At 42.4% G+C, this 15,035-nt stretch overlaps 2 protein-coding genes across 2 annotated transcripts in view; one reads left to right on the plus strand and one right to left on the minus strand.

The window, feature by feature from the left end:
- SOSTDC1 (sclerostin domain containing 1) overlaps positions 1 to 15,035 on the minus strand; it is a 112,877-nt gene that overhangs the window by 74,047 nt on the left and 23,795 nt on the right. Inside the window, exon 2 of the mRNA XM_055115725.2 lies at positions 4,907 to 4,976. The gene's annotated coding sequence lies outside the window, so the exon portion shown is untranslated. The remainder of the gene's footprint in view (positions 1 to 4,906; positions 4,977 to 15,035) is intronic.
- The window catches only part of LRRC72 (leucine rich repeat containing 72), a 62,350-nt gene that overhangs the window by 13,983 nt on the left and 33,332 nt on the right, over positions 1 to 15,035 (plus strand). The window contains exon 3 of the mRNA XM_003825012.4: positions 472 to 541. Coding sequence (XP_003825060.1) covers positions 472 to 541 — 70 coding nt within the window. The remainder of the gene's footprint in view (positions 1 to 471; positions 542 to 15,035) is intronic.

Genomic DNA, 15,035 nt, shown 5'->3' on the forward strand with positions numbered 1-15,035 from the left:
TCTCTTGGTGTCCTGCAATTTCCATCTGAGTCCAGTCTGGCCAAATACTTCAAGGTTATTGCCCCACACTAGTAACCCCACAGACAATATTGAAGCAGGACCCAGCTACATTTCCCACATTTACTTGAAAGTACAGTATCAGCTTCACTTTTTTCCTTTGTCCTCTCCCCAGTAAAACTTGTTTTGAATTAAGGTTCCAATAAATTCAGCCATAATGAGGTGTAAATTTTTGCTAATGTGATAAAGTGCTCCCTTTCAAGTATCAGCTTCAACTAGCTGACAAAATCTTAATCCAAGTGAATGAAGTTATAATGACGGAATTTCTGAAATAAGCAGGTGAGTGTGCCAATAATTTTGAAAGGACAAAGAGAGGCCTTTCTAGTTACTACGAAGCCATACTAACTACATGCCCAGACTTACCTATGTGTGAACTAATTGCTGCTAATGTTCACATTTTTTTTTTCTTTCCAGGGAACTGACAGAGGTCGTTGATCTTTCTAGGTTTAAAAAATTAAAATACTTATGGCTTCATCATAACAAGGTAGTGTTTTATTTTATCTTTCAATTACTAAAATTAAACTACTATCTTAATTTTATATTCCTAATAGAGCTAATCTTTAAAAGTATTAAAATTTTTACTTAAAATTTAAATTGAGCTAAGAAACCAATATAAAACATATATATCTGGTACATATATATATATTTGGTATACATACACATATACACACACGAGATACATTGAATAAGGGCAATCTGTGAGGTGCTATCAAATTGCAATTTTACTTTTGTCTCCCACGTCCTATCAAATCCACTTAGTGGAAGCTATTCCTACTTGGGCTCCTGAAAGAAAACCTGGGCAGCCCCATAACCTTTTTCATCTCTCTTAGGTAATACAAAATCTTACAGCCCATTGAGTCATAGTCATAGTTCCAGTTCATAAATAAGAATATAATAGCCAACTGTCAATCTTCAATCACAAATGAGATATGCCCCCATCTATATCCAGCTATGGCTGACTGCAGAGGGCCACCTGCCTTCTTTATTAACTAGAAAGCCATGGTTGGCTGTTTTCCTTCCTTCTTATCTCCACTGCAGCCTTCTCCAGGTTTGGTATGGAATGGGGTGGTGTCGTAGTAGCAAAAAGGCAAGGGAGAAGAAAGGTCTTTGCTTTGTACCCTATAGTACTAACAGATGTTCAAAGTTGATCCTTCCTGTTATGGCTTATTCAGAAGTTCCTCTGCTAGGCCTCTCCAACACTGACTCCTCTTCACTGGCCACTCCTGGCTCACCTCACCTTTATCCCAGGGTTACTTAAAACTGAGGGTCTTTTGGCCTTGGCAAATCACCCTCATGTGCAGAATCCCTTATACAGTGCCCCAGGTCAACGTAGCTAGTCCTCAGACTCACATATCTTTGTCCTGCAATCAGAGGCCAAGAGGGTTGGTACATCCCAGTTGCTACCAGATATGGTTTGGCTCTGTGTCTCCACCCGAATCTCATCTCAAATTGTAATCTCCACATGTTGAAGGACGGACATGATGGGAGATGATTGGATCATGGGGATGGTTCCCTCCATGTTGTTCTCATGATAGTGAGTGAGTTCTCACAATATCTGATGGTTTTTAAAGTGGCACTTCCTCCATTGCTCCCTTTCTTACCTGCCACCATGTAAGATGTGCCTTGCTTCCCCTTCAACTTCTGTAATGACTGTAAGTTTCCTGAGGCCTCCCCAGCCATGTGGAATGGTGAGTCAATTAAACCTGTCTTCTTTATAAATTACCCAGTCTTGGGGAGTTCTTTATAGCAGTGTGAAAATGGACGAATACAGAGAATTGGCACTGGCAGAGTGGGGTACTGCTACAAAGATAACCTGAATATGTGGAAGTAACTTTGGAACTGAGTAACAGGCAGAGGTTGGTGGAAGAGTTTGGAGGGCTCAGAAGAAGACAGGAAGACATGGGAAAGTTTGGAACTTCCTAGAGACTTGTTGAATGGTTTTGACCACAATACTGATAGTGATATGGACAATGAGGTCCAGGCTGAGGTGATCTCAGATGGAGATGAGGAACTTATTGGAAACTGGAGTAAAGGTCACTCATGCTATGCTTTAGCAAAGAGACTGGTGGCATTGTGCCCCTGCCCTAGAGACCTGTGGAACGTTGAACTTGAGAAAATTATTTAGGGTATCTGGTGGAAGACATTTCTAAGCAGCAAAGTGTTCAAGACATAACCTGGCTGATTCTGAAAGCATTCAGTCATATGCATTCACAAAGAGATTATCTGAAACTGAAACTTTTATTTAAAAGGGAAGCAAAACATAAAAGCTTAGAAAATTTTGCAGCCTGACCATTAGGTAAAAAAGAAAAACTCATTTTCTGGGGAGAAATTCAAGCCAGCTGCAGAAATTTGTGTAAGTAAGGAGGAGCCAAATGTTAATAGCCAAGACAATGGGGAGAATGTCTCTGGGGCATGTAAGAGATCTTCAGGGCATCAAAGGCCCAGGGCCCGGCTGCTCTGTGCAGCCTCAGGACTTGATGCCCTGCTTCCCAGCCACTCCAGCTCCAGCTGCTAAAAGGGGCCAAGGTACAGATTGAGCTGTTGCTTCAGAGGGTGCAAACCCCAAGCCTTGGCAGCTTCCACATGGTGTTGGGCCTGCAGGTGCACAGAAGAGACAAGAGTTGAGCTTTGGAAACCTCCACCTAGATTTCAGAGGATATATGGAAATGCCTGAATGTCTAGGCAGAAGTCTGCTGCAAGGGTGGAGCTCTTATGGAGAACCTCCACTAGGGCAATGCAGAGGGGAAATGTGAGGTTGGAGCCCCCACACAGAGTCCCCACTGGGGCACTGCCTAGTGGAGTTGTGAGAAGATGGCCATCATCCTCCAGACCCCAGAATGGTAGCTTCACCGACAGCTTGCACCATGTGCCTAGAAAAGCCACAGGGACTCAATGCCAGCTCATGAAAGCATCTATGGGGGTTATACCCTGAAAAACCACAGTGGCAGAGCTGCCCAAGGCCATAGGAGCCCACCCTTTGCATCAGCATGCCCTGGATGTGAGACATGAAGTCAAAAGAGATATTGGAGTTTTAAGATTTAATGACTGACTGCCCCACCTGGTTTCTGAATTGCATGAGGCCTGTGACCCTTTGTTTTGGCCAATTTCTCTCATTTAGAAGGAGAACATTTACCTAATGCCTGTACCTCCATTGTATCTTGGAAATAACTAAATTGCTCTTCATTTTACAGGTTCATAGGTGGAAGGGACTAGCCTTGTCTCAAATGAGACTTTGGACTTGGACTTTTGGGTTAATGCTGGAATGAGTTAAGACTTTGGGGAACTGTTGGGAAGGCATGACTATGTTTTGAAATGTGAGAAAGACATGAGATTTGGGAGGTGACAGAGGCAAAATGATATGGTTTGGCTCTGTGTCTCCACCTGAGTCTCATCTGAAATCGTAATCCCCACGTGTCAGGGGAGGGACCTGGTGGGAGGTGATTGGATCATGGGGGCTGTTTCCCTCATGCTGTTCTCATGATAGTGAATGAGTTCTCATGAGATCTGATGGTTTTAAAAGTGGCACTTCCTCCTTCATGCTCTTTCTCACCTGCCACCATGTAAGAGGTGCCTTGCTTCCCCTTTGCCTTACACCATGACTATAAGCTTCCTGAGGCCTTCCCAGCCATGTGGAACTGTGAGTCAATTAAACCTCTTTTCTTTATAAATGACCCAGTCTTGGGTAGTTCTTTATAGCAGTGTGAAAATGGACTAATACACTATCCAAGCTGATTTAACTGCCTCAGGAAGTGTCAGGCACCAGGCCACCATGCCCCCAAATGAGGGAACACGTCTCAAGATCACCAAGTGTGGCTGTTGAAGTTCTCTTAAAGGCTAGGGTTAAGGAGGCAGTGTTCTCCCACCCCTCCCTCACAGTAAGGGCCTGAGTGTTGGACTCAAAGCTTTTTCCAAGCAAAAGAGCAAGACTGAACTAAAATTCAAACCCAGACAATCATTACAGTAAGCTAGTGACTAGGTTGTTTGCAACTTTCAAAAATTCATCTTCTGACAGCTTGTATTTGTTCATTATACAGTATATTGATAACCCAATCTTAGCATTTTGAATGTAGACTTTCAAACACTAGCTGACAAAAGAAATAATTTGAGTTTTCAATAGTCATCTGCCTGTCAAGTAGTAAGTCCAGATCTCAGCACTGAATCTGTAGACAGCCATGTTTATAACAATATTTCAATATTTTATTTCATTCTTAGTCTTTTTAAACACCAACTAAGTGGAAAATGGAAAATGAAAGTGCTTTGGTATTAACTATAAGCATAAATCTCATAAGCTTGAAATAATTTCTAGGAGAACAAACACAAATACCTTCAAGGCCCAGGCAGCTAACAGCTGGAATGGAAAGTGCACACTCCACTTTAGGGCATACAAATTCAAAACGCTTTTAAAAAAACATACTGCTGGCTGGGCACGGTGGCTCATGCCTGTAATCCCAGCCCTGTGGGAGGCCGAGGCGAATGGATCACAATGTCAGCAGTTCAAGACCAGCCTGGCCAACATGGTGAAACTCCGTCTCTACTAAAAATACAAAAATTAGCTGGTTGTGGTGGCAGGTACCTGTAATCCCAGCTACTCGCGAAGCAGAGGAAGAAAATTGCTTGAACTCGGGAGGTGGAGGTTGCAGTGAGCCGAGATTGTGCCACTGCATTCCAGCCTGGGTGACAGAGCGAGACTCCATCTCAAAAACACACATACACGCACACACACACAGACAGACACACACACACACACACACACACACACACACACACAGCCAAAACTTGTCCTCAGTCACAGTGCGCGACTTCTGTTAGAAAAAGATGAAAATAATCAGGCATGGCAAAAGTGACTAACCTGTTTTTACTGTGTGTTCCCGTGGTGTTCAGTGGTGTCCAGTTTGGAGGGAAAGAGCATGTACCAATGTCTAGAAGGGAGAGGTATAATTAGGGATTTTATAATTGTTTTGGAATATTTCTGGGAATGGATATCATCTGACTTCCAACTACTCATTGAATATTCACAAAATGGACTTGCAGATGCATCTGCGCTTAGAAAGGGATCGCATGCACCGTCAACTGTTTTACTTTCTTTTGTTTTTGAAGGGGTGGGGCAGGAAAGGAATATAACAAAAGGCTGAATTTTTTCTCGTGCTTGATTATTTATATGCAACAAACTATATTATTTCTGTGAACCCCAAATATCTGAGACAGGTCTCAATCAATTTAGAAAGTTTATTTTGCCAAGGTTAAGGACACGTGCCCGTGACAAAGCCTTAGGAGGTCCTGATAACATGGGCCCAAGGTGGTCCAGGCACAGCTTGGTTTTATGCATTTTAGGGAGAGGAGACATCGATCAATTTTCCACCTGTGACCTGAAGGAGGCTTCCAGGTCATGGGTAGATAAAAGACAAATGGCTGCATTCTTTTGAGTTCCTGATAAGCCTTTCCAAAGTAAGCAATCAGATATGCATCTATCTCAGTGAGCAGAGGAAGGACTTTGAGTCCTGTGTGTCCTTTGTCCCCAAAGAATTTCCTTGTGGACGAATTGTGAGAGAGGTGTGTAGCTTTTTTATCTTAGTAGCTATCTTTTTTAGGAATAGAATATGAGGGAGGTTTGCCCTAAGTGGTTCCTAGTTTATTTTTCCCTTTGGCTTAGTGCTATTGGGATCCTGAGATTTATTTTCCTTTCACATTTCTAAAGTCACTATCACTTAATTTGTTCTTTATGAAAGAGACTGGTTTAGTCCGTGTAGTACTGAAAGGATTTCATACCCAAAACAGCTTCTGAGTGGTCATGGGATAAGTAAATAAGCTAATGTGAGTTTTCTTATTGATCAGTAATTGACTGGGTGCTAAGCTGCCTAAGTGTTCATACTCCATCAAAAAGTGAAGTCTTATTCAGATCGCAAACTCTAACAGGCATATTAACTATTATAATATTTCATCAAAGTTCACATATAAAATTTTAATTATGAGTTTTCTTTAAAATCTAGATTATACTAGCTTGACCACTGAGAGGAAACTATGCCACTGTAGAAATGATATAGAGATTTGTGAAAAACACTGCCCTGAGATATGAATATATTTAGAGTTAAAACACATTAACACATTGTTAAGAATGATCTGAAATCCTGACCAGCATTATTCTTACATTAGTGAATATTTTAGCTACCCTCTATTTAGGAATAAATAGGGCAAAAGGAGTAAAATAAAGGGAATGCATTTTTTTTGTTTATTCACTTATTCAATCCACAATATTTATTGAAGTATATGAGGTCATTATTTGTTGTCCATTCGTGTCTATTCTTTCCTTCTTCCTGTCCAACAGAATTTGGATTTGAGTTTTGGTACATACTCCTCCTCCATTCTAAATAGGTGGCCCCACTTAGGTCCATGGGTGGATCCTGAACCGTCTAAGCCAACCAGAATAATCCCACTCTTCTGGCGGGTGATTAGTCAATGAGCAGGCATCTAACCTAATTGTAATAGACACATAAGGGCACATTTACTGGGAGGTTCCTGGGAGAGGCTCTCTTATTCCTAAAAGGGAGTACTAGAAGAGTACTTTTGCTTCTGGATGTTTTCTTACCTGGATGTGAAGGCAGGAACTAACTATCCTATGAACTTGATGAAGCCAGCACTTAGAGAAAGGCAGAGCCCAGAGATTCATGGAGATGCCGAGACTAAGGCTATCACAACTTCTGCATGGGTGATATTAGAGAAAATTAATGATGTTTCTTTATTTGCCAATTTGAGATGGGCTTAAAAGTTACTTGGAGCCAAAAGCATCCTATTTGGATATAGCTTATTCTGTACTTGCATTAGGCTGCTACACAATACAACAATAAATGTGATTACCCCTGCTCTAGTTGTAAAATTAGGAAGGGTAAAGGGAGTGGCTCTGCTCCTAGCAAGTACATTGTATTTGATAGGTGCCTGGAATGAGACAATACCGTTGTCTTTGAAGGCAATGAATGTAATTTGGTAAATTTGAAGCCTAGTATGCTGGAAGGGTGTATATTTCTTCAAATCATTATCTAGTGGGTGATAAAACTTGAGCTTCTGGTCCAAACGTGAACTAGCTGATGAAAAAGCACAAGTTTATTTCTAAGGACCTCCAACATCCTAGCTTTCCTAGATTTGCTTTGGCAACTCTAGTTCTTTCCTTACGCTCTGTGAGGGCTTGTTTAGCTTCATATTGCATAGATATTCATTAGTGCTGCATCTCCTCCTTTTTGAGATCATGTTTTCCTAACACCCGCTGACATAATTAGTGGGAGGCAGCTGCTCTTAGGTCTAAAGTCTCCCTTCCTCATTTCATTCTCTAACAAGTCTGACCCAGAGAATTTCAGGTCCATGAATTCATTCTTTCCAGCCTCTCATGAAAGGTTGAGTTAGGCTCAGATAAATTACCTAAGTGACCTATATTTTACACAACAATTTATATGGCACATACATATAATCTTCTGTCTTTGCTCATTACTTCAAAAATTTTCTTTTATGGATGTCCAATAATGACTATGCATTCATAATATTGGTGCCACAATGTTAATATCCTTCTATTTCTGGAAGTACGACAGTAGCTTGGTATATTACATTTTGTCTCAGATGAAGAACCTGTCTAATGCCTCACCAAGCAAGTATTCAAAATGGAATCTGGGTTTCTGCTGTGCAGCAAAAACCAATGGTTAATACATTTTATAAATTCAGTTTACATAAAAGGACGCTTCTGGCAAAGTCATTGTTTATAAACATCATTATCTAAAGAATAATTGAGATATTTATAATAACATCACTCACACTAACTGACTAGAGAATGGTCAGATTTGGAATAAATGCTTTAACATTAGGACAAATACCTAATGCATGTAGGACTTAAAACCTAGATGATGGGTTGACAGGTGCAGCAAACCAACATGGCACATGTATACCTATGTAACAAACCTGCACGTTCTGCACACGTATCCCAGAACTTAAGGTAAAATAAAATAAAAATAAAGAGTAAATGTTTTAAGAAATATCTTAGGCTCAATCTTCGATACTGTTATGATTTCCTAGCTCCTAGACATGAAGCGCATATTGAGAATTCAGCAAATAGCACAAATTTATGTATTTTAGGAAGGAATATTGGTTTATAAAATTAGCAAATCATACTTTGGAAATTGAAATAATTATTTTTAATGTGTGGTTACAAATATTTGATAAAGAATTCTTTGAATGGCTGTACTTTTTCAGGTAGCTTTACAACGTGCTTTGTATCATGGAATTTCTGTTGGCCTCTTTAATCAGATTTATTTCTATATTAAGTTTGGGTATATGTATTTGTTTATTCATTTATACATACAATACCTTGTTCCAAAAAACTATTTAGAGCAGTACAAACTCCACTGTAGGATGTAAGAGCTATTAAAAAAACAAAATGAATTAGCATACATTCCATATATTTTGGGCTCTTACGTGTTTCTGTTACCTTAGGGCAACATTAATTATATCCTTTGTGTCAACTTTGTTGAAAAAATTATATTTTGCTCCATGTTTTAAAACTTCTTTAAAAACCAAATCAATATAAATAACCTAAATAACACTTCACTGCATGGTTGTGAAATTTGAAGATATGTACAATATATATCTAGTTATGGTTTTTAATGATTTAACCAAAAAATACAACCTATTTTTGGAAAGAGCAGGTACAAATATTTTAGTATGTTGGAAAAGAGAGGGAAAAACATGAGAATGAAAGTCTGGATTGGTTAAAAATAGTTACTTTTGAATATTTTTAAGGTATGGACTGTGTAAGTACCGTATATTATATTTTAAACTAAGATAGAAATGAATGCAGTTTTAATTTATTGGATAAGAACACCATAAAAATCAACTTAGAAATTCTAAAAATATATTGAAATGTTTCTTTTTTACTCCTATATAATTTAGGGTATATTATTAAAATGCTTCCCAACTAATGTTTCATGTTCTATGTAAATTTAGTAAATATTGGGATTTCAGTACTAAACATACAATAACATACCATTTTAATTAACACATAAGTACAGAATTTTTCAGAATTTCATCATGTCGTTTAATCACTGGTCTATGTATGGGACTTTGCCCCTACGGTTTTTCAACCTTGCTACTATTGCGTTTTGACCTGGATAATTCTTGGTGGTGGAGTCTGTCCTGTGCATTTCAGGATGCTCAGCAGCATCCTCGGCCTCTACCCATTAATGCCAGGAGATGCCCCCCAGCAGTGGCAAACAAAAATATTTCCAGATATTGTCAAATGCTCCCTGGGGGGCAAAACTGCCCCCACCTCCACTGAGAATCATTCAATACAGCAGACAGGGTGATCTGTGGAAACCTAAGTGAAAACATGTCACTCCTCTGCTCAAAACCTCTGGTGGTTTTCTGCTACATTCAGCCAAGTTCTTACAGTAACCAACAAGGTCCTGTACACACTGGGCCTCTGGTTCTCTGTCTGACCTTATTACCTGCCATCTCTCACTGGCTCATTCTGGTTTAGCCACCCCAGGCACTGGGGTGTGCACTCGACCTGTGCACTGGCTCGTCCCCAGTGCTGTTCCTACAAATATTGCAGTGGCCCTCTCCCTTCCTGTGATCAACAGTCTATTCAAACACTGCATCCTCCACAAGGCCTACTCTGTCCAACCCCACTAAAATGTAACACTACTGCACTCTACCACTTCCAATTGATGGTGGCGGCAGGCCGTCTGGAGCAGTTGCTGCCATTATACCAGCTGCAGCAGGGAGGTATGGACAGTGGCAGCAGGAGCAGCTCTGGGAGCAGCAGTGGTGGCAGTGGGACCCCTGTGCCCTGCATCCCCAAGGCAGCCAACTGCACCACCTCCACCCTCGCACAGCCAGGCAGGACCCGCTCCCAGGCCCAGAGCCTCCACTGTGGCCTTAACCTCACTCCTTGCTGTGTCTTGGGAACCTGTGATTACCCAGCTGAAGACACAGCCAGGAAAACGTGGAGGGGAGGTGGAAAGGCCCTGGAGCCCACCCCTGGGAGACCCCACCAGAGCCCGCCACCCTGGGAGCTGCTGCAATGGGGCCAGGCCGAGTCACCCACTGGTGGAGGAGCAGTGTGGTTGGGCATGGAGTGGGGGGCAGAGAGGAGTCCCAAGGCAGAGCTGGGACTGAGGTGGTGCCATGCTCCACGGAGATGGCAGGAGCTCCCCAGGCACAACTACAGCTGCCCAAGCCATGGCTGCAACCTGGGCACCCCTGTGCTCTTGGGATCTGGGAGCAGGCAGGAGCCCCATCCTCCTAGGCACAGCTGCAGCTGCCCAAACTGCTGCTGTGGACCCAGGCATCTCCCTGCACTCTCGGGGACCCAGGAAGGCCCCTCTTATGCCTGCAGGCTCAGAAGTGCCTCCTCCTGCTATCTGGCTTCTCCCTGCTGTCAGCACCCACTCCAATAACAGAGTAAAGTTGAGCCCAAGCCTGGGCGCTGTCACAACCTGGCTGGGGGTACACACACTTGAGGCAATGCTGGTATGCCAGCCCCCCGCCACCTTGGCCCCCTCCAGACTTTGGGCACCAAGAAGCATGGGAGAGAGGCTAAAGGGGAGCTGAAGGCAGCTAGGCACTGGCCTGCAGGTGCCCCTTGGCATGAACAACCTCAGCTCCAGGAACAGCGGCAGGAGGCACACAGGTTCCTGGGCAGAGGGGGGCAGGTCCCCAGTGAAGCCCCACCTTCAAGCTGGAAAGGGCCTAAAGGCTGAGGGCTGGGGTGCCAGTCCCATGGACCAGAGTGAAAACTTGTGGTACCTTTTCTGGGCCTGCCCGTGGCTGCCCATGAACCAATCAGCAAGCACTTCCTCCCCTCTAAGGCCCATGAAATCCCTAAACTCAGCCAGACTTGAAGAGACAACAGGACGACCAGCTGCAGAGAGGAGCTATCTTCTCTGCTGAGAGCTGGACACTTGTTGGGGCACCCTTGCTATGGACAGGAGCTGCCCACTGCAGGTCTTCTCTAAGGTGTTCTATTGCTCAGTAAATCTCCCCTTTGTCTTGCATACCCTCCAGTTGTCTGTGTACCTCATTCTTCCTGGATGTAGGACAAGAACTTGAGACCTGCTGAATGGCGGGGCTAAAAGAGCCATAACACAAACAGGGCTGAAAACACACCCCTTGCCTGCCACGTTGTGGGTGACAAGAAGGAGAGAAGAGAGAAGGGGAGAAGAGAGGAGAGAAGAGCTGAGGCCCTTTGGGGAACCCAGACCTAGGAGCTCCCCAGGCCAGGGCTGTGACACCCTCTTTAGGGTTCTGCGGTTCCTGGCATCTTCAAGCTTCTGGGCACCACACCGCATTCCCCAGTGTCAGTCGTGGAAGCTGCTTTTGATACACCTGGCCCAGCCACAGCCTCACAGGAAGCTGGTGCCCATGCCAATCCCTGGAACTGCCTGTCCTGCCACAGCCGGCTGGACCCCACACTTGCTCACACACCCCTCAGTGCTCTGTGCCTGGCTCACTCTTGACAGGCATGGGATCCAAGCTGGTAGCAGGAGCTGAGCACAGCCTTCCAGGCTGAGTGGGCAGAACCAGCCCAGCAGGCCAGAGCAAAACTCAGGCAAAGGTGCCACTGGCCACAGAGGTTTCCAGCTGGTGAAGCAATACCCCAAAGATCCCACAACACAATCTCCAAGCTTCATTTTTTTTCACAAAGCACTTATCAACTTAGGTCATAATATATAGTTTACTCATTGTATGTATTATTTATTTAATCTTTCCCTACTACAATAAGAGCAGAGAATTTTGTCTATTTTGTTCATGGCTGTTCCCCCAGAACTTAGCACAGAGTCTGGCACATAGTAGATGTTCAGCAAATGTTTGCTGAGTGGAAGAATGAGTAAATAAAAACTCTAATATTTTCTCATAAATACAATATTTTCATTTTGTCAGTGAATCCAAATGGCATGTAATTGGTCACCAGTTATAAATTTGAGGAAGGCAAGTTGATAATATTTTGTTTCGTATTTTACTTTTTGTTCATTTGAAAATGTCAGTTTCTGTTTATTGGACATCATGGCTAAGAATATTTCTTTGCATGAGTACTAGTTAAGGTGACAGAATTTCCATGACAGAAGCATGCTTTGGCCGATTTAAGCAGAAAAATAATTTATCGAAAAGATATTGGATAGATATTATGGAGCTTGAGAATCAAGTTCAGAAAGTTCTCAAAATCAAAGGGAGCCATGGTCAAAACCATGTCACAGAACTACTTTCCACAAACACTGTTTGTGGAAAAACAATCAACAATAGAAGCAGTGGCTTGTACTGTTGGTGTCACCAGCACCAGCCACTGGACACATCCACTGTCACCACTACCACCATTTCCACTGCTATGGAAAGCAATATTTTTTCTCTACATCTCTACCATCACCAGAATTAACTTTCAACTGTCTCCGCTTCTTTGCATGAATAGCTGTTGATTAGAAGTTCAGAGTGGGTGCATCAGGGTCATGAATCCATGCCTTCCCTGCCAGAAGTCTGGAAAAGCAAATATCTTGTTTAATGATACCTGTTAGAGTACCAGAAAAGGATAGTTATTAAATTAACAGATGTTTTCAGGTGAGGTGGCTCATGCCTGTAATCCCAGCACTTTGGGAGGCCATGATTAGAGGGCTGCTTGAGTCCAGGAGTTTAAGACCAGTCTGAGAAACATAGTCAGACCACATCTCTATGAAAATTTTTAAATTAGTCATGTATGGTGGTGTGTGCCTGTAGACCCAGCTACTTGGGACGCTGAGGTGGGACGATGCTTGAGCCCGGGAGGGTGAGGCTGCAGTGACTGTGATCGCACCACTGCACTCCAACCTGGGCAACAGAGTGAGACCCTATCTCAAAAAAATAAAATAAAAAAAGGTGTAGAACTGAGAACTGAAGTATAGCAAGGGTTCTATCACTAACCAGCTAATAACATACCGCGAATCACATAATATCTCTAAATCGATGTTCTTCTTAGACAATATGGGGTATTTATTCTTTCTGACTGCTTCCAGGGTTGTCATGAAAAATAAATGAGATGACAAGTGTAAAGTACTAATCAAAGAAACTTGCACACAGTAGTCACAGAATAAACAATAAGACCCAACCTCCTTACTCCTTTTCTTTATGTTGTTCTTAACGTAGCTATATAAACATATAATATGAATTGAAAGAATTGGCTAATTCTCTAAGTTAGCAAGGGTTGCGCACATCTGCTCTCACTTGTCATTTCCCAGTTGCAACAACTTTCAATTCTTTTAAGTGATCTTTTGTTACTTATCAGCTTTTCTCTAAGTCACTTGCTGGTATTGCTGCTGCTTCTTGATTTTTCTCTTCTAGAAAATAGCTATTGAATTTTCACTAAGGAAATGAGCATTTAATTCTTTCTCTTTCCTGCCCTCACTTCTACCACACACATGCATACTTTCTTTTGCCCATTCTCCTGATGTGGTTGTATTGTAATTTTGGTTAAATCAATATTCACTGGTATATTGTTATGACAAAGTGTGCTATTCAGAGCTAAGCCATGTATTCAGCTTTATGTTTTCCTTGATTATACTTCCTTCAATTCCCCGGAGTTTATATTTGTTTGACTTTTTTGTTAGCTTTTTGTTAGGAACTGAATTGTGTCTCCCTCAAATTCATATGTTCAAGCCCTAATTCCCAGTCCCTCAGAATGTGGCTGTATGTGGAAACAGGGCATTTAAAGACGTGATTAAGCTAAAATGGGTCATTAGGGTGGGACCTAATGCAATATGACTAAAATCCTTATAATAAAAGGAGACTAGGACAGAGAGAGCCAGAGACTAGACATATGCACATAGACAGAGATCACATGAAGACACCAGAACCAAATGGCCACCTACGAGCCAATAATAATAAACGTTTTGAAGCCATTCTTTATATTGATGACACTATTTGGGTTTAACGGACATAGTCCCTGTGATGTTATGAAACATATGTTTAGTCCCAGTCCTCATTTCCTGGCATACAACTCCCCAAATCCTTGGAATCTTCAAAGTGATAAGCATCTTTTAGTATGCTAAAGAATTGAGTGATGGTTGGCAGCTCCCAGGCAGCTTCAGGATGGGGGCTGGCCATCAAAAACACTAAGGCAAAATTAGAAGGTTGGGACTTCTGCTTCCCGGAAGCCCTACTTCTGGGAGGGGAGAGGGCCTGAAGGTTAAATTGATCACCAATGGCCAATGATTTAATCAATAATGCCTATGTAATAAAGCTTTCATACAAACCCTAAAAGGCTGGGTTCAGAGAGTTTCCAGATAGCTGAACACATGGAAGTTCCTGGAGGGTGGTACCCAGGGGGAGGGCATGGAAGCTCTGCATCCCTTCCCCCATACCTTGCCCTATGCAGCTCTTCATCTGTATCCTTTGTAATATCCTTTATTTAAAAAAAAAGTAGATGAAAGTGTTTCACTGAGGTCTGTGAGCCACTCCAGCAAATTTCAAGTCCAAGGAGGGGGTAATGGGGACCCCAATTAACAGCCAGTTGGTCAGAAGCACAGGTAAAACAACCTGGGGCTTGCAATTGGCATCAGAAGTGGGGTGGGGGGGCAGTCTTGTGGGACTGAGCCCCAAACCTGTGAGATCTGATGCGATCTCCAGGGAGATGGTGCAGAAATTCAACTGGAGGACACACAGTTGGTGTCTGCTGCATAATTAATTGCATGCATGGTATGTGGGGAAAAGCCCCACACATTTGATCAAAAAAAAGTCTTCTGTGTTGTGTGTGAGAGCAGAGGAGAAAATCTGTTTTTTCAACTCAGTCCCCAAAGCTGATTTCATAAGCTAATAATAATGAGTTGTTATGAAGCATAATTTGAGGAACATTCAAAAGCTTTCTCAGATCACACATATCTATTCAGGGATGTTAAAATCAACAATTACAGCATCATTGATTATAATCTTCTAATTTAAAAGAAATACCCTGAGATGGCTAATATATTAACCTTTAGGGA

Source organism: Pan paniscus, chromosome 6 (assembly GCF_029289425.2).
Source record: "Pan paniscus chromosome 6, NHGRI_mPanPan1-v2.0_pri, whole genome shotgun sequence".
Taxonomy (NCBI): Eukaryota; Metazoa; Chordata; class Mammalia; order Primates; family Hominidae; genus Pan; species Pan paniscus.